The sequence below is a fragment of the Serinus canaria genome, chromosome 10 (genome assembly GCF_022539315.1).
Source record: "Serinus canaria isolate serCan28SL12 chromosome 10, serCan2020, whole genome shotgun sequence".
Classification (NCBI taxonomy): domain Eukaryota; kingdom Metazoa; phylum Chordata; class Aves; order Passeriformes; family Fringillidae; genus Serinus; species Serinus canaria.
The window spans coordinates 3,017,684-3,038,796 of NC_066324.1; the positions used below are offsets into that span (position 1 = coordinate 3,017,684).

Here is a 21,113-nt window from a genome sequence, read left to right on the forward strand (position 1 = left end):
CTCTGGAAATGAAGAAAACTACCACCACCTGCTTGAATTAATCTCAGGCTTTAACTATAAGGTTGTACTGGTTTAGCTCTAAGAAAAAATGCTGTAGTATTTTTTTAATAAAAATGACAAGATATAACTTGCAACTTTAAAGGGTAAAATCTAGATTTATTGAAATACAGACATTATTTTCCCCTTGAGATGCTGTAAAAAATAAGTATGAAGGATTACATGACAAATGAAAAGATGTTTTGAAATGGTCAGAGTCACCGATTTGATTTATAAACATACATGTTTATGTACATTTATAAACAGCATATGTTAATATTCTTCTCAAACCTTTTGTGAAGAGTCAAAGCATTAAAGATCCCCTTAGGTTCCAAAAGGAGCAAAGAGTGGCTTTGATTTTGCTTAAGTTCTCTTATGGTGGGAATAAATAAGGTAAGTAAAGAACATTTCTGAGAACAAAGCCTTTGCCCTCAGTAACTCAAACACTTGACAATTGAAAATTTATATACAAAACTGTGCTGTAGACAAGTTACAGTAAAACTGTAATATTTCCTGATGCAGTATGACAAGGCTTGCTCACCAAACTCATTATGGGGCTCAGACCGTTTGAAATTGCTGATAAAAATCTCCCTTCTGTGTAGAGGCGTTTCTGACCATAAGCATTTGTTTTACCCTTGTCATTTCCTGTCCAGCAGGGTGCAGCTGTGCCAGCAGTTTGTGACAAGAAGCCCTTAGATTGCATCTGCCTTCACTCAGCAGCAGAGAGGTGTTTCTACTGTGGCTGTGAGACCAGCTGAGGATGCCCCTGGTGTTACATTGCTGTGCACTTCCGTGGAGAGGTGGAGTCTGCGTTTGCTTTTTTCCTGATACTTTCTGTAAGAGAGAATGATCTGTTGCACAGAACAATAAAGCCATGGCAGGATCTCTTCATTTATCAAACCTAAGAAAAAGAGATTACATGTAATGGAAGCCAGGGGGCAGAGCAGGTGCTTTCAGCTCATGTGAGTTGGCTTCACTGAAGTTTTCCTCTGTGTATTTGTCTAAGCCCAGAATTTGGGTAAATTAATTCAAATAATGCTCAGTGTGCATTATTTGAAGGAAGACAAAAGTATTACCTGCTAAATCTCCTCTCCCGATCCCCACCAGGCCTTCGTACAGTCCCTTGATTGGATTTTCTCCCGCAATGATCACACCATGGAGCCAGATCAGCAACATCCTGTGCCCATGTTCCCTGTAGCTTTTAGTGCCTGGATCAAACCACAGATGAAATCCCACACTCAGAGTGCATGGCCCTGACCAGAGCAGATTTCTGCCCTGGTGGGTTTGCACACCCCCTCCTTCCACTTGGATTTTACTAGGAGTCTGTAAAGCATGGTTTTAATTCCTGGTTGTGATGGGATTCCTGGATTTGTGTGGAACTTCATGGAGTGGCTATGGCTGAGTTTGGGTTTGTTGCACAACCTTTCATGGCAATACAGTTTTTGCCTTCAGAGCACAGCTTGGCCCCTTGCTCACATCATGCAAGCTACAGAGTTCTTGAAACCAGCCAGAACTAGCAGTGATCTGTTTCTGACCCTCAGTCCTTGCTTGTGCTAATGTATTACTTAAATTCTAAAGACTTCACAGCCTTCTTGCTACTCAAAGTAAAACCAGCAAGTTTCTTCTGTTCTATAGAACAAGAATTGTAGCAAGAACTCACAAGCCTGCCAAATGTCTCCTAAGAAGTGAGCAAAGAACCACTAATTCCCCTGCTTGCATGCCTCCTAGACAAATTACAGTGTGTAGGTAATTCCACATTCAGTAAAACCAGAATTTTTAACCTAATCTTTTGGTTGCTTCAAATAAACCAACTGGTTTTCTTCACGCTTTGCTCATACTGCAGCTTTATCTTCTAGAAACAGTCTAAGGAAAGAAAAGAAAATACCTGGGAGGCTTTTTTATACCTGTCCACTGTTGCTCAATGGCCCTAATGTGGTCATCCGTGAATTTCCAGTAATGTGCCAGCTTCTTCCATTCCCCAGGTCTGAGGTACTTAGTGGCTAATCTCCACATGACTGAGCGAATGTGCTGTGTTTCCAGCCTGTGATCCTGCTTAAAGGTCAAGTGCTTTGCCACCCACGAGCCGGAGTCGCTGTTCAGGTTGTCCTGCAGAGCCAGAACAGGGGTGCTGCAGCAGTGCCTGTGGTTCTGCAGCCTCCCACATCCTCAGCTCTGTGGTCTTTGTGAGTTCTTTCTGGCACAGCTCATGTTTTTATTCCCTTTATTCTCATTTCACTCTCTGCTTATCGGGGTTAAAACACCATTAATGGCCACTTCACTGTGGAAGCCCATCCAGATCACAATTTGCATTTCTACATTCCCCTTCATCTGGGGTTTGGGGCAGAATAATTTAATTAAATCTGCTTCCCTGCAACGTCAGCTCATGCTCACAGTGCTTACATGCCAGGCTGCATAACATTTTCTAGGGCTGTATGGGAAGCCAGTGCAGGGGGCCTGATACACTGACCATGACCCTGAAGCTGCACCTGTGACACAGGCACATGCTCTCCTTCCCTTCCTTTGCTTCCCCCCCTGGAGCACTGCCATGGGAGGACAACCAAACTGAAGAACATGCAAGGGATGTGATGCTGGGCTGTACTTCCAGCTCACTTTGCTCAGCTTGGTTTGGGCAGAGACTTGGGATAGGCAGGGTTTCAGAGAGGAGACTGGGGCTGAGAGGCTGCACTTTGAGGGAGAACTTGGTTATATGACTCCAACAAGAACTGTCTCCCTCTACTGCTGAAAAACTCTCAAAATTCCATTTTGGTGACCTGAGGCCAAGCATTTTTTTGCTCAAGTCCTTCAGTGTCTCCTTCTGGGAAAAGGAACTAATTCTACCCCTTTGGGAGCAGCTGTTAAATAATTTTTGGAAACCCCTATTCCCAGCAGTGCTGCCTGGGATTTCTAACAGCAGAGGCCTTTTTAAAGAAGGAAAGCCTTAAGTAGATGCTGTTGGCATGGTGAGGACTTCTGTTTTTCTTTAGTAAGGGGATGAAAATAGAGGTCAGGCTGTCACAGGATGTCCTGTATTTCTTTTTCTTTGACAGCTGGTATGTGGAGTGTCAATGGAGAGGAGAAAGCACAGGGGCTGTTGTGTAAGCTGCTCACCTTCTCCCATTTGTAAAATCGATCAGCTTTGATAATCATGTCCACCAAGATGATGTGATTGCCTCGGGCAGCAACATCCAGAGATGTTTTCCCTTGCTGAAATTAGAAAGGAAAAATGAGCTGGAAAAGACTTTGCACCTTAGGAGGTACAGTCTCCACAGCCACCCAGCATCTGCAGCAGCCGGGGCACACGGACTATTGAGTAATGCAGCCACCAGGACCTGTGAACTTCAGATGTGAGCTGCTGTGAAGCTCCTGCATTCAGGGCATGGGGAGTGGATTTCCAGGCTCTGCAGCATCTCCTCTGTTGCTACAAGGGGTCTGCCTGTTTTGCAGGAGCCACTGGAAAAGCTTCACCTGCCAAGTGGAAAAGCTGCAACCCACCAACATGAGAGCAACCATCAGAGAACCAGCTCAGCTCTACAGTCCAAGGTATTTTACAGCCTTTTGCACAGGAGGTTTGCTGACACATGAAACCAAAATGATTTACACAACCTCATTAACTTTACGGGCTCCAGATACACATGATTAAAAATGGTGTCTCAGGAGAAGCACAGGCTGATGAGACTATGAAAATGTGGCTATGTTCCTTTCATGAATATGATTTTGGATTGGGCAGGGGGAGATTTGTATTTCTATCTAAAATCAGAAGGCAGAAAAGAACAAGATTTGAAAGTTGCATGAAGGAAAGCAAGCCAGCCCAGGCATCAGGCATAACAGGAAGAACAGTTCTAGCCTCAGATGTGAGCAGAAACCAAATTTCATACAGAAAAGTGTGAATGTGTCCCCTGTGCTGAGTGTCACTGCAGTTCCACGGAGTGCTGAAAGGTGACAAACATTCACCACAGCTGAAGGCCAGTTCAGCCAGGTGGTTTCAGGTCTGCACTTGCTCTAACCCATTGCAAATGGCAAACACTATTTTAATCCCTGCCCAAGGGCCTCCAGCATTTCTGGGCACATGCTACATTTTCAGGGCTCTTGAAATTCGTTCTGTTGGTTTTATCAAATGCCAAAAGCCCCAGAACTGTGCCAGATCTATACCAAACAGATCCTTTCAACCTATTAGAATGAATGTGCTGTAATTTTTCAGGTATATTACTTACCATTATTTGAGGAAATCTTTGATATTGCTGTTCATGATAGTACAAGTAGAAGGAACTAGAACAACTTTGAGAAAGAAAGCATTGTTCATCATGTTATCTATCTAGTATCTATCATACTCCCACAGAACCTGTTTCACCCATAGAGACCCTTACCTTGTCTGTTAGCTTCAGATTAACTCCTGCAATGAGAATCATCTCAGCAATGTCCTGCCTGCCGTGCTCTGCAGCGATGTGGAGTGAGGTCTGCTGCCTCTGCAGAAGGAGGGAGAAAGGACTACACTTCAGAGAAGGACAAGTGTGAGGCTGGGAGGGCAGAACACTACCAGGAGGATCTTGGGACTGTTTAATGGAAACCAGTAAAACTGAACATAAAATGTGTCAATTTTATGGTATCATCAGTAGAGAACATCGTTACAAGTATGAAGATTAAGCAAAACAAGCTACACAAAGCCCCTCATTCAGAAAATTACAGTTTGGTGAGACAACCAGCTACCTCCAGGCTTGCCTCCAATTCTCAGCCCTCTAAACATTTTGCAGAATATATTCCATCTTGAAATTTCTCCAACCTGCTTCCAGCAAGGATAAGAGAACCTGACTATGCAATGTTGCAGGGGACACAGCACTGCCCTCATGTTGAACACCATCATATGATTACCTCACTGCAACACTTAGAATCATTTCACAGGTTTCACATTTCCTAAGCTGCACTTCCAAGTTCTCCACATTTTAAAGTACTCCTCTTTAATCCTGTCCCCAAGGTGATAAAATCCCCCATGAATCTGGTTCACATTTCAAACACAAAGAGCAGGAGCTGCAGGCTTACATTATCTGGAATGTCAAGGTCACACTCTGCACTGATGAAGAGCTTCACCACAGCTGGGAAGTTCTGCAGGACAGCGATGTGCATTGCTGATGCATTTTGCTGTGGAAAGAAGATCCTACACTGAGGGAGAGCTTAGCTCACTGCACTGAAAGGACCATGCTGTGCCCAGCACATCCTACTCTCAGCTGCCTGTCATTGGGAGCTGACAGGGATGCTGCAGCACTGGTCCTTCCAGAGTTGCTTTGTGCTCTTGAGCAGCTCCACAAACTGGTTTTACTTTATTTTTAGTAGTGAGAGCATTGAAAGGGACTCACATGATTGAGAGCATCCGTGTGGATTCCTGCATCCATGAGGATCCTGGCTATCTCCTCATAGCCGTGCAGTGCTGCATAATGAAGGCAGTTCATCTTTTTCTGAGAGGCAAGTCAGAAGAGAGGAGTGTTACTCAGGGATTCCTCCCAGAGGCTGCAGTTGTTACAGACTACCAACAAAGAGCTCCCTGGTCCCTCCTGCAAGAGTCCCATGGCCCAGCACTGACAAATTCATGGAGATTGTCTCCAGCCAAACCAGGGAGCTTCACCTGCCTCTTTGTACAAAACCACATTTACCTTCCTCTAAACTCCCTGTGCTATTCCTCAATTCAGGGCTCCATATGACCTCTCTCTCTATGATGGGTGACCTGGGAAGCCACACGTGTGGGCATAAATCCACAAAATAGGGTTTGGGAATGGAAACATGTCCATGGAGCTAACCTGGGTTTGGACATTGACATCAGCACCCACTTCCACGAGCAGCTTCACACAGTGGCTGTGTCCCCCCTCAGCAGCCAGGTGCAGAGCTGTGAGTCCTTCCTGCACAAGGCAAGAAAGGACACATGCAACATTTCTGTAGACAAGGCCAAGACAGAGCAGTGGAACTAGTCACAGACTCCACCCCATCTTCTGAATCCATGATATATTACAGTACCAGTTCTGATGGCCAGGGATCTCCAGTTGATCGTTACAAAAACAGAGGACACAATTATCTGCCCTGGACATACCAGAGTACTGCTCTGTCCTGAATGTCACTGGCTGTGGGCCACAAGACAGACATTGTGTTCACCATCTTTCCTCCCCTCCAGCCCATCAACAAACCAAAAAGGATTTCACACGGACAGCGAAGACAAACCATTTTCCTGGAACAGCCCAGAGATAGAACTCAAAATCTGTGACCCTCTATCACTGGTTTTCCCTTCCAAGGGTTGCAGCTCATTTCATCACAAGAAAACAGAAGCAAGCAAGCAAAATTCCTAAGTGATTTCATCTGGTTTTATTATTGCTCTTTGCAGAAAGGGCAACTCATGTGGGGGTAGACAAATGTTGCCAGTTACCACTGAAGGTGGCTCCCCCTTTCCTTCAGATCTTAATCACAATCAAATACACTTTTCAAAGACAGTAACCAAGTAAGACTAAAAAAAAATGCTGATAAACTTAATTGGGAGTGCGCCCTGGAATAAATAACAGTGATACTAAGCCAATATTTGCTATCTAAGTCATTAACTGTGTTCCAGCCACATAATTTTCCAGAGTGGATCTGTCAAAAGAGAGATCTCAAACAGAAGGTCCATATGTTCAGTGACTAAGTCAATACTTCAAAGCATGGTGAGGTTTAGTTTAAAACACACTCAAAAACGATTTAGACACTTGAATGTACAAGGGTCAGGGAGAGAAAGGGAGATTAAATGGAGTGATAAGGTAGGTGTGCAGATACAGCAGGAAGAGAAGGAAACACTTTAAAGCCGGAAATTGGTCCAAGACAGATGTCACCTTTCACAGATACTCTGCAAGTGTGACCTGCCTTTACCCACACAGGCTTTAGATAAAATCAGCTATTTTCTAGACCTCTCCTGTCAATACTGGCTTTTCAGCCTGATGACTGTGGCAGAAGAGTATTTCTAGGGGGGAAAAGGGCAAAACGGATGTGTTTTTTATTTAATTTAAGTGTACTTACTGAGTTTTTTTCATCAAGGTCCACTCCGACATCTATAATCTTCTCCAGCACAGAGAGGTGTCCATTTTTAGCAGCTAAATGCAATGCTGTATTTTCTTCCTGAAAGTTAACATTACTTATAAACATATGTCTCACAGGACTGAGTGCTCATATACCACAACCTTGCACAACATATATCCAGTTGGCTGAAAAGGAGGTTGTAACCAGCAGCACAAATATGAAGAAATCTTCCTATACTTGCAGCAAGGGAAGAACCTTCAACTGGATCATGGTCCACCAGGCTTGCTGTGTATCCTGCCTGAAAAGTCCTGGAGAGAAATCATGAACTAAGCAAGAAAATGGCTTGAAGTGGATAGGGAAGAAAAGCCCTGACATTCCACAGCCATAGCAACAACTGTGGACAACTTGCCTGCCTGAGCCTCGTCTGGGATTCTGTTCCCTGGTTTTCACATCCCCTAATCCTTGGACTTCAGCTCCCTTGCATGTGGTTTTGTGCCCGTACCTTGTCTTTGGCACTGTGAGAACAACCCAGCCGAAGGAGGAGCTCCACCACCTCCAGCTGCCCGTGCTCTGCAGCCAGGTGAAACGCTGTCCTGTCCATCTTTGGAAGGAAACAGAGAAACACAGTCCAAAAGGCTCAGAAAGCACAAGATCAGATCATCTGCTGCAAGAAGTTTGACCAGAGCCCCAGAATCCCCATCATCCCTAAGCTCACTCCGCAGGAAGACTTCTGGGAGCAGCATCTGAATCTGATTCTCTTCCCAAGACCAAGAGCAACATTGCTGCTAAGCTCAGCACAGCAAGACCAGACTTCATAAAACAAAGCTGTGAAAAGCCTTTCTACCTTGTCTGTCTCATCCACACACATGTCCTCCAAGTCCTCCATGATGAACTCCATGACCTGGATGTGTCCCCTCTGAGCTGCACAGTGAAGCAGGTTCCTGCCATTCTGGAGAGGAACAAAGGACTGCTCATTCAAAAGGTCAAATACTGTGGGACAGTCAGTCTCTTTTGACAACCTATTCCTGTTAGCAAAGCCCATTTCATTCTCCCTGCACCTCCAGGACTAAAATTCCTTATGCTGCAGACAGCAAGTTATGACTGAAATATTAATCCCCCTTTTCCCAGACAAGGTCTGTTTTAGAATACAAGGACTGCTGATTCACTAAACCCATCTCCCATTTCTGTAACACCTCCCACATCAGCACTGCACAAACATGAGGTGAGGAAGCTGTGCTCATTTCCAGAGTTTCAATTATTACACCTGCTTCAGGGATAAGTCAGAGTGCAGATGGCAGTACACAGAGCAGATGCTGTCACACACGACTGAGCTCACAGGTAAACCTCTCTGTCCCCCAACACTGTCTAGAGCCAAGTGATGGATCCACACGGGGAGGCCCTCACCCTATTGACACGGTTAACCTTGGCCCCAGCATTGACAAGGATCTGCAGGACACGGAGGTGGCCAAACCAGGCAGACAGGAGAAGAGCATTCATTCCAAACTGGGCAAAAAAGAATGATACTTACAGTTAAACTGCAGCCATCACCATCACCATCCCCATCCTGGAGGGAAGCTGTCCTCTTAGCTTAATAAAGTTTTCCAAATCTATTTGTTTCTCACTAGTATATATTTTTACTTGCACTTTCTCCAATTATTATTATTCCTGTCACAGATATTCAAAACAGCTGAGCAGAGACCTGCTTCTTGGCAGCTACTACCTATTTAAAGGTGTATATTAGCCTGACTGTATGGGGAAGAGAAAACTTTTAGGCTGTCACTGTCATCCTACAAGCCCCACCAACACAATCAGAAGAAGCCAAGTGTCCCCATGCCCTATGGAAAACTCCACAGATTCTACCAGCCTATTCCAAGTCACTGTGCATGCAAGGAAAAGGCCAAAATACAGAGCACAAACACATGTGCCAACAAGGCTTGCTACAGCCCCTTGCTCAGCAGGTGCAGGGTGCCACCCTGTGCCAACCACCCAGGGCTAAGGTGCAGTGTGTAACTGCTGGCCTAGCACCCAGTCCCCAGCACTGCCTCAGCACTGAACACACGTGCAGCACATGCAAGGGAGAGTCGCCTCTGTACACTGTCCTCGTCATCTACAGGGACGTCGTGATCCAGGAGCAGCCGCACAGCATCCACGCTCCCTGCTCCCGCAGCCCAGTGCAGGGCAGTCCGCTCCGCCTGCAAGGGAGGACAGAGACAGGGAAGGCTGAGTGTGCAGAGTGTGTGTATCCACTAGCCTTTCTGAAGGCCAAAATATCCTTGGCCATCTATGGAGCCAGAATTTCTTGCACTGTGCAGAGTTTTCTTTGGATGCAGCCCTCTGTCTCTGCTCTCCTGTCAGGCAGACAGGTGTCAGCCACCTTCTGCTCAGGAGCTGCAGTTCTGGACTATAATGACAGCACAGAGTGAAGAACACTGCTGACAATAAATGGGCAGATTGAAACACTAGGGATGGGGGCAATCCTATGTCTCTGTGAACCTACTAGTCAGCAAGGAAAGACCTGCACCAGAAACAGAGTTTGTCCTACAGTCTTCCTGTACAGAGACAGCAAAACCAGAGCCTTTCACAGCAATCATGCCTATCCGGCAATTGCAGCTTTCCAGTGTGGCCAGGATGATAGTGCTGGGGGTCTCAGTGTGTTGTGAAAACTGCTTGGTTGCTACAGGCCCCATTTGGCAATAGGTGTTGTATTTTAAAGCTTTGACAAATTAAGCAGTTAATGAGAAGAGTAGCGTTAAGAAGCTGCAGTTCTGAAACATGCCCTAAGCACTTCCTGCAGCTTGGAGGTGGAAAAACCCAGGACTTACATTGTTTTTGGCTTTGATGTCAACTCCTCTCCTGATGAGTTCCTCCATCCTGGCTGTATCATTTCGCTTCGCCGCATCATGGAACTCCTTCTCTGACTGAAGCACTGCAGCAGAGCAGAAGAGTGAGCATTAAAACAGTGCTGGCAAGGGGCATGGAGCAGCATGCCCCAACAAACCTCCCCTTCATCTCACCGGCCCCGGTGGCTTCAGGGAAGGATGACTGCAGAAAGATTCTTCCAGCACGAATCCCAGCCCTACAGATGTTGGCATGTTTGCTGGATTCATATCCTACCACTGACTCTCCTTCTCTGACTACCCCTGTGCCACATCAGTGCTCTTCCAGTCCCACCCACTTCAATTCAGTGTCTTTCTCCGCATGGATTTGCTCCAGCTGCAAAGCCTTTTGATCCATGAGGTCCATATCCTCTGGGCACCCTCTGAGACCCAGAGTCAGTGTGAAGGCTCTGAGATGACACAGACCCTTTCCTCTATCCTTCCACCTACATGCCACTGCTCTACAAGGAGGCCTTTACATATAGTCCCCTCCAGGCAACCTGAACCAGCCAAGCAGCACAAAACTGCCAGCCTGGCCTGTGATTAGTGTTGCATCTCTTAATAAACCATGGCAGTTCTGCACATAATTTACCATGACTGGCAGTACTTGTCCTGCACAGTTAGGCACAATTTAAGAGTGTTTACTCCCCATGCTGGGCCTTGCCCCAGCAATCTTCTCCTTCATCAAATAAACCTTCCTGCCAAGAAACAAGAGCAAGGCTCTGACTGCCACAGCCCGACAGGGAGGCTCTGAAGGCTTTTGGCAAGGCTGGTGTCAGTGTTTGTTGGACTCAATCTCTGTGCTAGTGCTTTTGGGGAATTCTTTCAAGAAGTGCTTGAGTCAGACCCTTGGCCTGTCACATCCTACTGGAGGGCTGGCCCAGAGGTTCTGCTCTCCTCTACACTTCTCCAGAACCCAGGCTGCAGTTTGAGGGGCTCAACGCAAATTCAGTTTGTTCCAACATATCAACTGCATGTTAACCACGTGCCATACAAAAGGCATCAAAATATATTATTGTTCCCATTCCACCCTACTGAGGGAGAAAACCAGACTTGTTGCCTGAATAGCACAATTCATCTCTTTGTAGGGCACAGAAGAAAAGCATCCCTACCATGGACTGTTAGAGCAACAGAGGTATAATCTCATCCTCTAGTTTCCATTCCCCTTGCCTTCAAACAAAAGAACTTTAGCTCAAGAAAAACACAAATAACACAAATTTTAATGCTAGACAGGATCAAGCAATAGTGTGTTTATCCACTTAACACCAGATATGGTCATCTGAGAAGAGTGCTGGACCTGTTGCTACAATGGAGGCAGTAGGATTTGGATGCTGATTTCTGCAAGAAGCAGGATTTCCTATACTGTATTTTAAGACTCTCTTATCACCTTGTCAGCTGTGTTAACAGGATGGCATTTCACCCTGCATGGACCTTTCATTTGAGAGGAAATATCAAGAGAACTGGTGAAAAACACTGAGATTTTGTTAATTATTAACACCAATGGCTACACACATACCACCTCCTTGTACATGCTTATCTCCCTTCAGTGGAATAAATCCTATGTTTCAATTAGGCAAATGCTGCTGACCCTGCTCTCCAGGTGATAGAAACGTTTTCTTACATTTTATGGATACACAAAGCATCATTTTCAAGAGATGCCAAACCACCTTAGCTATTCTTTGCACTAGCTGTGAAGATGCAGTAACAAATCTGGCATCACTAAGGCTGTATAAGCCACAATTTATTTATTTTCAGCAACACAATGAGTAACAGTTTGATGATCTGAGTTTCCTACAAGCTCCACAGCGGCTCTGTAAGTGTAAATGCACTCCTCAGCATGGCATGCACCTGTCCAGCAGCAACATTGCAGTGGATATTTAGCAGTGTTCCTTCTCTTTCAAGCTCAGATTCCAGGGTTCCTCATGGCTTACTGAATATGAATTCAGTTACCACAAACAGTGTAGAAAACATTTTATTTACCCTCAATGCAATGCACCAACTCACAGGCAGTTTATTATGCAAGAGATGTAGAAAAGCAGCAAAGGAGGAGAAAGACATGCAAAGAAACGTGCAAAACCCATCCACCGAGCCCTACCTGGGGCTGCAGGACACAAAGTCAACTTGGGATGGGGACCAAGGCACTAAGGAGGCCAAAAACCCCAAGTGCGGGGTACCAGAGTTATGTGCAGCATCTCAGCGGCGCAGGATGCTTTTGGACAACAGCAGTCCTGATTCACAGGTAGGTTTAACCACCTGCTTTGTTTCCCAGCGGATTTTCAGGTGTCCGGTTCTATTTAAGGGCATCCCAGTACCGCCCCTCAGTCCCGCCGGCTCCCGCCCGCCCCTGCCACACGGATCTCCCCTCACGGCGCTGCGCCCCCCGCCCCGCTGGGGCAGCCTCCGCCTCGGCCCCACTCACGGGTGTCGCCTTCCGACGCTAAGTCGTCCCCCATGTCGCGACACAGCGGCCCCGCCGCCTCAGGGCGAGCTGAGGCGCGTCCCCGCCGCCTCAGAGCAGGCTGACAGGCGCGTCCCCGCCTCCTCGCAGGCCACCTCGGCGCCGCCGCGCTGCTCTTTTGCTGCTCTTTAAAGCAAAAGATCATAAAACAAGCCCACTTCTTGGCAAACACCGTATTTTCGGGCATTTTGGGGAGGGGGGACATCCAGCTGCCGCCATTTCGGCCAGGTGCCGCCCTTCACCTCAGCGCGGCTCTGCTGAGTGCTGCTGCTTCGAGGTGGTGGGTGATTTAATTTAAAATTAATTTAATTGTGTTTCCAGAACAATTTGGGAGGAGAGGGATTTCTAAGCAGTAGGAAATACGGGGGGTTGTTTTTGTTTTCCCCCTGAAAGCACGGCTCAGGGGTTGATGTTTCCTGGGAATGAGGTTCTCGTTACCACACGTCCCTCAGCAGGTGCAGGAGGGGGCAAAAGGGCTTTTCCCTCAAAGTTTTAGTGACTTCTCCAGTTTCAGCGTTTGGGCTGGTTTTATCTTTTATTTTGTTCTCCATTTTGGTAGTATGATAAGGAAGAAACCGGGGTGAGCTGAGGTTGAGGGGGTAATCAGATCTGTTTCTGTGGGTCCCCCACAGTACTCCTCCCCTGTAATACTGCTTCCATCTCTGGGCTCCCCAACACAAGAAGGACATGGAGCAGCTGGAGTGAGTCCAGAGGAGGCCACAGAAATTCTCCAAGGGTTGGAGCAGCTCTGCTCTGGAGCCAGACTGGGAGAGCTGGAGGTGTTCAGCCTGAAGAAGAGAGAGCTCCGGGGAGACCTTATATGAAGCCCCATCCCTGGAGGAATCCAAGGCCAGGTTGGGTGGGGCTTGGAGCACCCTGGGATAGTGGAAAGTGTCCCTGCCCATGGAAGGTGGTGGAACTGGATGATCCTTAAGGTCCCTTCTAGCCCAGATCATTCTGTCTTTCTTTGCTGCTAGTCTCAGGATAGGAGAGGTTACATCAGGTTTATATCACGTCCCTAGACCATGCTGGCCCACAGATGGTGTTTGTCAGGACTCCCTGGAGAAGTCCCTCTGGAGAAGTATCTGTGTCTGTACCGCTGATTTTGGCTGTGGGCTCACTCTGATGCCTGTCACCACATGAGGGTGCCAGTGCTGTTCACCTGCCACGACTTCCTGCTCTAGCAGAAGAGTCCCGGGGGCAGAGGAGGTTGTTCCCTGGGCTCGGGGCAGTTTTGGGGTACATCCTGATCTCGGGGACCCTTGTGTGGATCCCTGCTGCTTCTGTGAGAAAGCGTGGGGCGTTTGGTGTGTTGGAAGATAGGGGGTGGGGGGAGGCAGATAAGAAGAGACCCTCTGCTTCTCCAAACGTGTCCCTCTGTACACACCAGAACTGTCTTCAGGGCAGGGAGACAGTGGTTTCCATTTCATTGAAACCCATCACTGATGGATTCGGTAGCCAAGTGCTAGCTGATGCAGTTAGATCACTACGGCTTGGCCTGTCCAGCTGTGAAATGGGGAGGTGGACCCTAAGCTGTTGAACAAATACAGAATGTGTGGTTTATGGATAGCTGCTTCTCTGAGAGATTTGGATTTGTGTTTTGTTTGCCTTTTATTCAAACTGAAGTTAAAAAAAAAAAAAAAAAGACACTCTCTCTGGTAGTCAAAGTGAACATAAGGTCTGTCTGGATAAAGGGGAAGCCCTTCTTTTGTACAATAGCTTAGCGGGTAGAGCATCCTCCCCGAGGAAAGGGGAAAGCTGGGCTTGATCCTTGTTTCTGCCGGAGGGGAGATGCAAACCTCGGGCCACACAAGACCCCAGAGAGCACCGTAAACAACAGGCTGCAGGCATGTCTGAGGCGGAGAGTTTTTCTTGGTCTTTCCTGTTACTTTAAATAATTAATGATTTGATGGAGCAGGGAGTGGAGAAGGCAGGTGTCCTCTTTCCCTGGGGAGCAATCTGTGCACCCGGCAAGACGGAGTCTTGCGCTTTCTCGATGAATATTTAAGTGTCTTCAGACAAACTGGAACGGCGCCAGCAGGAGTGACTGAGAAGGGCTGAGCCCTTCCCACTGGGTATCCTAGTGCCTGGGGGCTGGGGAAACAGCCCTGAATAGGGCAGGGAATAATCCCTGCTTGCACGGACTATGGAGGTACTGTGCATCCCAGCCTTAGCTGGGACCTCTGGCTCTTGCTAACCTTTTGTTATGCTTTAAGAGATCCTTGGATAAAAAGCTGTCTGGATTTAAACTGCCGCTGTTAATGTCATTGTCTTCCAGAGCTTGAATCAGCCAGGACTCATCACCCACGGCTCTCCTGCGGGTTAATGCTGATCTCGGAGGAGGAACAGCGCAGATGCACTGAGAGTTCGCATCTGTTTGTGAGCTTGGATGTTTCCAGCAGGCACAAAAAAAAGGCAATGTAGGCAGTTCCTTCTGTCCTTCCCAAAGTGGTATGTGTTCAGGGGTGGAAGGGACTCAGACTTTCTGCTGATACTAAGTACAGAATGCTGCGACAATTTATTAATGACACTGAACATTCGCCTGGCGATCCATTAATTAGTTAACAGACCTAAAACAGCTCTTGGATTTTTCCACTAATGTTGTAGCACAAAGAATGACAGGGGGAGGTGGTAATTTGACCCCTTTTTGCTAAATTTTCCAGACATTGACTCCATCTTCAGGATGGTGTTAAAATCTTTGGCTTTATTTCACTTGAAGAATAATTTTATCTGAGCCAGCTTTGTGCTTTCTCTCTTAGAAGTGAAGCTCTCTTGCAGAGAATTTGGTGCTCTTATTTTGCATGCACAGTTTTTAGGTACTGCTTTAGGATAATCATTATTTTTGATCACATTCAAAAATCATGAGCCAGGCTGCTTAAATCCATGTAATTTTCAAATGTGTCTCTGTTAGCTCTCTGGGTTAGTTGTATACAGTGTGATTTTCAAGCCAGTCAGATTTGCAGTAAGCCATGTAATACAGCCCACAAACCAGTATGTGTTTATGCAGAAACAGTTGCTTACCTAGAGGTTTAGCAAATTGGACTTTAATTTATAATCTTCCTTTGGAAGCAAAACTAGGTGACTCCTCCTGCCTGCAGCTGCCTGTAATTTGGGAAGCCAAGCTTCTGCTTCTCTGGAGCTGCTCATAGAAGGGGAGCCTGGTTTGAGGAACAAGGAACAGCTTCCATCCTTGGAGGATTGTCTTTTTTGGCATATGCTGCCACAGACGGGAAATTGAATATTGCATGGGAGAGGGGATGACCACGTTCCTCTTTCAGTGCTGCTGGACTGTTTTTACGTGACAGGGTGTCAAACTTGCCAATGTGCTGAGACAGCTCTGGTCCAGGCTCTGCCTGGCAGCAACTGGACCAGATCTTTGGGCCCCGTAGTACACAGCTGCCATTGATGAGGAATTGTGCTTCTTTCTGTCCCTGCTGTGGGTATTCACAAGGGACCAGCCATGCCAGTTCTGTGCTCTTTCAGATATATCCCATTAGAATGGAATACACGTTACAGTTCTGGCTACATGGCTTCATGTGTGGCTCCAGCTTATTTATTTTTGTCTGGGTTTGGCTTTTAGTTGTTCTGTAGACTAGGTTATTTTTGGTGCTTTCTTTGATAACTCTGTTCCTGTGACATGCTGCGGAGCCAGAACTCCTCTGGGAACATCCCAGAAATGCACACAAACATCAGCCCTGTAGCTTCTAACATCAACATATGGAGCTTTCAGAAGGCCTGCACACCTAACGGGACTCCACAAACCCACTCTGGAAGCCTGAGAAGAGTTCCAGCAGTTTCCTCAAAGGCTGCATTCATTTCCTTGCAAGGCTTCCACAGAGGAACAGCTTGTTAGAGGGACCTGTGGAGCTTGGAAGCTTTGCCAATAATAATTCAGGCCCAATTCTGAAATCAAATATTTAGCTAAACAGAGACTGTCTGATGACTGGATTAAACACAGACTGCATCTGAGTGAGCTCGACATTTCAGGTTTTTGTCAGTGTCCATTTCACGAGCCTATAATTCCATTTTTCCTGTCTTCCCAGACTCGGCTCATGCTGTGTAGTGTTTCAGACAGCACAGAATGAGGTATTTCAGCAGAGCTGTTGCTCCTAGCTCAGGAAGCAGCCTGAATCACAAAGTGATGTTCTTTGCTTTAGGCTTAGGATTGGGAGGAAATAATGTTAAAGAAACTGAAGGGTTTGTTTGTTTGTTGGTAAGAAAAAGTCTCAAGGAGCCAGGCAGAGATGTCAGACTGGGCTGGTGAGTGAGCCTTGCCAGTGTGCTGCATGGTGCTGACACAGATAGCTCAGTCCATATTAACAGCAACTGGAAGTTTGAGCTGGTGATTTGGCACTTCCCTCTCCTGTCACTCTCACTTCCCAAAGCCGATAGGCCTTTAAATCTCTTGTAAAGATAAATGAGCTTAAGCTTCTATGTAGCTTTGAAAGTGAAGCTTACATGTAATTAGCGCTGTAGCAGGGGTTGTTTCTGACCACCAGGCCATTCCAGTTGATCCCTGGCCTCCACATGGAGCTTACTGACATATGGCCACTACATCTTCCAACTCTATATATTCTCCTTCCAGCTGTGGAGAATTGGACTCGCATCTATCCTGGAGGAATACGTGAGAGGCAAAAAAATATCTCCCCAGTATCTTTTGTATTTGAATGATACCTGAGAAATAACTGTAGGAGAAAAAATTTGTTATTTCTGTGATGCTTGGCTGAGGGAGGTCTATATGAGCCCATTGTGTTCAGACTTTCTTAGTGCCTGAGGACCAGGTTTGACCAGTAGCTGGGAGATTACTGGTTTGACCGTCTGTGTCTCATGGTGGTGATAGGTAGCAGTGGTCATTCTGTCTGTGCTTTGAACAGTTTGCCTTACTGGAATCACAGAACATGGTCTTTCAAAGCCAGGAATGTAACAGAACTATGGTCTTAAAACATCTACTGTGTGACCAAAAGCAAATGTAGCAGGAAAGGATCTAAAGGCAGAACATTCTTTCTTGAATTTAAGAAGAGAAATGGTGGAGCTGGAGTCACAGCCCTCCCTCGTTTGAATGTGATGGTTAACTGAGCAAGTGTTTGGTTATGGGAGGTGGGAACGGCTGCCTTGGATAAACCAAGCTATAATCGGGACACTGAATCCTAATCCCCTCACTGACATGCCTGCAGGCAATGTTTTTATTCTCACTTTACTGCATGTGTAAAAAGAGGGAGGATCCTCTGCTTCCTGGGCCTCTGAGGATTGTCTGGCTCCTAAAGGCAATGTCTCCCTGTTCTTTTCAAGACAAAAGTGCAGCTGAAATGTAGGATCTTTTAACCATAAACCCAAAGTGCTGAAGCCTATTTCCAGAGGCACAGCCCTGAGCTGCTCTTATGCCATGCTGAAGGACCCAGTGCAAAACTTGAAGTGAAAGAGAAATCGTGTTTGAGGATTTAATAAAAGCTAAGTGGAAGCAAAGGGTTGCTCAGTGGTGCTATTGCTCCCTTCTAATCTGACCCACATGCAGTCCAACAGGAGCAGGCAAGCACAGTGCAGCTTTGGAAGTGTTTCATTTCTGTCTCTCAGCAATTTTCTTCCAGAGCCCAAAACATCTGTCTCTGCCTCCAGCCACATGCAAGTGCACCGAGAGCGTTTTGTTCCAAGCCTAATAAGTAATTTTATGGTCTTGGAATTGGAGGCAGGGGGAGGGGGCTGGGACAGCAGCCGGAGTCTTGCGGTCTACAGGGAGCTCTGCTGATGTCACGTTGTAGCCTGATGATTTTTACTCTACTGCAGCCCACCAGGCTTCCCTTTAAAGTCCTCTGCTGGAGTTGCTTGTGATCATGCTCTGACATGGGCTTCTGCATTCCCAGGGCTTCTTCACTGCTGGGCTCAACAATCAACATGGAAAATAATGACACCAGTGGAGAGGAGATGGGGGAGCTCAGCTGGGCGTCAGCTCTACTATGCGTGTGGAGAGAGCACACGTGAATGCAGAAAACACACTTTGCCTATCCTGCCTCTGGCTTCAGTGCTCAAGAGGGATGAGGGAATAAACAACCCCGGGCAAATGTGTAATCACATCACTCAGGTGTTGAGCAGATGGTGCTGAGAGGTGGTGGTACACGTGGTCAGAGAACAGGTACAGAATGAACTGACTCAAACTGTCACTGATATCAGCAGCATATTGTGTTTTTAAAGCACAACCCCGGCTTGCTCTTGGAAAAGAACAGGGTTATCTGTAGAGAGAGATAATCTGTACACAGCACAGGAAACAGAAGAGAGATGTTGTCATATGTTTATCATATATTTCCACCACGAGGTCTTCCTTTGGGACAGGCTTCCAGATCCTAGGCCCTGGAGCAGGACTTGCACATGGAGGGACCATGCTGTGTTTAACCAGGGCAGATTATACAGAGCTCTTCCTCCACCTGCCCAAGTTCTCTTGGTCTAAAAAGCAAGTTTATATTCACTCACTGTGACTCAGACATAGAGTCTGACTCATTTTCTTGCTGTTACTCATAGAAAAGAAAAGCCAAATGGCAACCAGTCTGTGCCTGTAGCCACCTGTAATTCTCCAGCTTTCTGCTGTTTTGCTCTGCATGAGTTTCTGTTTATCGACACTAACACACTTACCTTGCTGAAGCTTTTAATACTTCTTTCTACAGAGGAAGACTGATTAGAAAATAAAATTTTCTACGCCTAAAGCAAAAAGGAAGTGTGCTGAATCTCCATGGCTGCTTGTGGAGTTCCTGAAATGGGACTATTTCAAGTGGACACTTCACAAAGATAGTAACAGGATGAGACCAGATGGAGCAACCACCAGGCAGAACTAGGAGCAGCTGCACAATTGCTGCAGCTCCTGAGCTGGCCTCTGTGGTCTGGAGGAGGTTGCTGGTGGTCTATCTCTAAAAGGTGTTCAGTGCTAGGAGATCCTGCTTCCAGCAGCAATGACGTGTTGGTCACCAGAAATCTGTCTCACCCACTCTCCTTCCACTGAAATGGAAGGACTTGAGCTGCATGGGGTTCTGTGGGCTGCCAGTTCTCAAAGAAAGGGATGGTGTTTTACTCTGTGTAAGCCTCTGTTGCACTGCCAGCTCAGTAGTCTCTGCTCATTTCAGACCTGGCTGTTGCTCACTTGCACATATTTTGTTCTCTCATCAGGGTGCAGGGAAACTCCAGGCTCTGGTTCTTTCTCTTGTAGTGTGATAGGTGGTTTATTCTGTGCTAGAGACAGAAGCATGAGTCAGAGTTGAAAACCTCACCCAAGAGAAGCTTTAGCTGTGAGGTGGGAATTGGTGCCTGCCACTACAGCTGGGCCAAACCCAGCCTTACCCATTTCAGCTTCATTCCATGAAAAGCTGCACAAGAGAGCACAGTGCAAAGCTTCAGGTGGGTGGGCTGTCCAGAGGACAAGGAGGTATGGAGCAGGGCTGTGTTAGAACTAAGGCAGTTTCCTCTTGGTTATGGGAAGCTGAGGTTCAAGTCAACTGGCCGAGTCTTCCAGAGGGGAGCTTGGCCTTCAACCTGGCTCTTCCTTCTCAGTGGGTGCTGCTGGGTGGGAGGCCACCCACCATAGGGTTCTGCTCTTTCATCATTCTCCTGGATCTCATCTTAAGAGTTTTCATAAGAATTGTTCCACAAATACTCAAATGAAAAGCTGGGATTTTGGTTATTTTCTGGTGGAAAAATATTTAATTGGAAATATTCCTTGGCACGCTTTCAGCTGGTACACTGCCTTTCCCTCTCTGAAAATATTGCTCATTTTGAAGGCAAATGCTTCTTGTGAGGGTTTTGAGTTTTTTTGATTGCAATCCCTCATTTGGGTTTCTTTTTACCTCAAGCAGATGATGGGAGTTGGCCTGTTGTTACATGGCACTGAGGTGACCTCCTGGGGCTGCCTGCGTGTCCTGCAGCCCCTCATGGCAGAGCAGGGCTGAGCGAGGCTGCAGTAGCTGTGGCATGTAGGGAGCAGGCACTGCCCTGCTGCTCCTGCCTGTCTGCTCTTAATACCCGCCACCGCCCCCAGCTCTGGCAGCGTGCTGGCAAAAAGCTCTGCAGGCAGTGGAAGTGAGCTGGTTTCTTCATGACAATGTAGTTATCCTTTTAAGGGAAAATTCCCTCTGGGAGCCAGCCCTCAATTACCTCCTGCTCCAGTGCCTTCTTGCTGGAGATGGCTTGTAACACAGCTGAGTTACAGCCACAGCAACTCAGCTGAGTGCCCAACCGCTTGGAAAAAAATCATAATTAAATTCTGTTGGCCTCTGTTGGTTGCTGAATCTAGAAATTGGGGTCAGAACCCAGTGGCTGGCTCTCCTCATCAGTGCATTTGTGCAGAACCAATCTGTGGATGCTACATCTTCAAACCCAGATGCTTTCTATTCCCACGGTATTTCTGGCATGTGCAGACCCCTGTGTGCTTGTTCTTCCCTAAAGCAGTTTTTTGCAATATTTGGGAGCTCTAGGTAGGACAGAACTGGTGATAATTAAGCAATGCAAGTATCTACTAAATGCCAGGGAACTGGGGTAGGCAGTGGCTGCATTTCAGTTTGCTGTTATTCACTGTGGTGAATGGGAAGGGTCCTCCAAGGGTCCTGATTTGGAGGCTGAATAATTCCTTCTGTTCTGCTGACAGGTCTCACAGGCCATGGGAGGGATGTCTAACCAGGATGGGGCTGCTGTGGATGTTGCCCTCTGCCTCTGTCTCAATGAGCAGAACAGGAGCTGTAGGGAAC

The 21,113-nt window shown here is 46.8% G+C and overlaps 1 protein-coding gene across 4 annotated transcripts; it reads right to left on the minus strand.

Moving 5' to 3' along the window:
* Positions 1–43: 43 nt before the first annotated feature.
* On the minus strand, positions 44–12,473 carry ANKDD1A (ankyrin repeat and death domain containing 1A). 4 transcript variants are annotated; one of them, XM_009090043.4, is made up of 15 exons: positions 12,355–12,473; positions 9,882–9,985; positions 9,153–9,251; positions 8,464–8,562; positions 7,904–8,008; positions 7,562–7,660; positions 7,060–7,158; positions 5,823–5,921; positions 5,385–5,483; positions 5,071–5,169; positions 4,401–4,499; positions 3,145–3,240; positions 1,941–2,142; positions 1,113–1,244; positions 44–870 (listed from the first exon to the last, which is right to left on the minus strand). In XM_009090043.4, the coding sequence occupies exons 1-15, from the start codon at positions 12,386–12,388 to the stop codon at positions 809–811; spliced, it is 1,527 nt and encodes a 508-aa protein (XP_009088291.1). In that variant the 5' UTR covers positions 12,389–12,473; the 3' UTR covers positions 44–808. The 4 variants fall into 4 exon arrangements, with proteins under 4 accessions (XP_009088291.1, XP_018769524.1, XP_050834492.1 ...); XM_018913979.3 differs by having other exon boundaries at positions 44–937; XM_050978535.1 differs by lacking the exon at positions 5,823–5,921 and having other exon boundaries at positions 44–937.
* Positions 12,474–21,113: the final 8,640 nt, after the last annotated feature.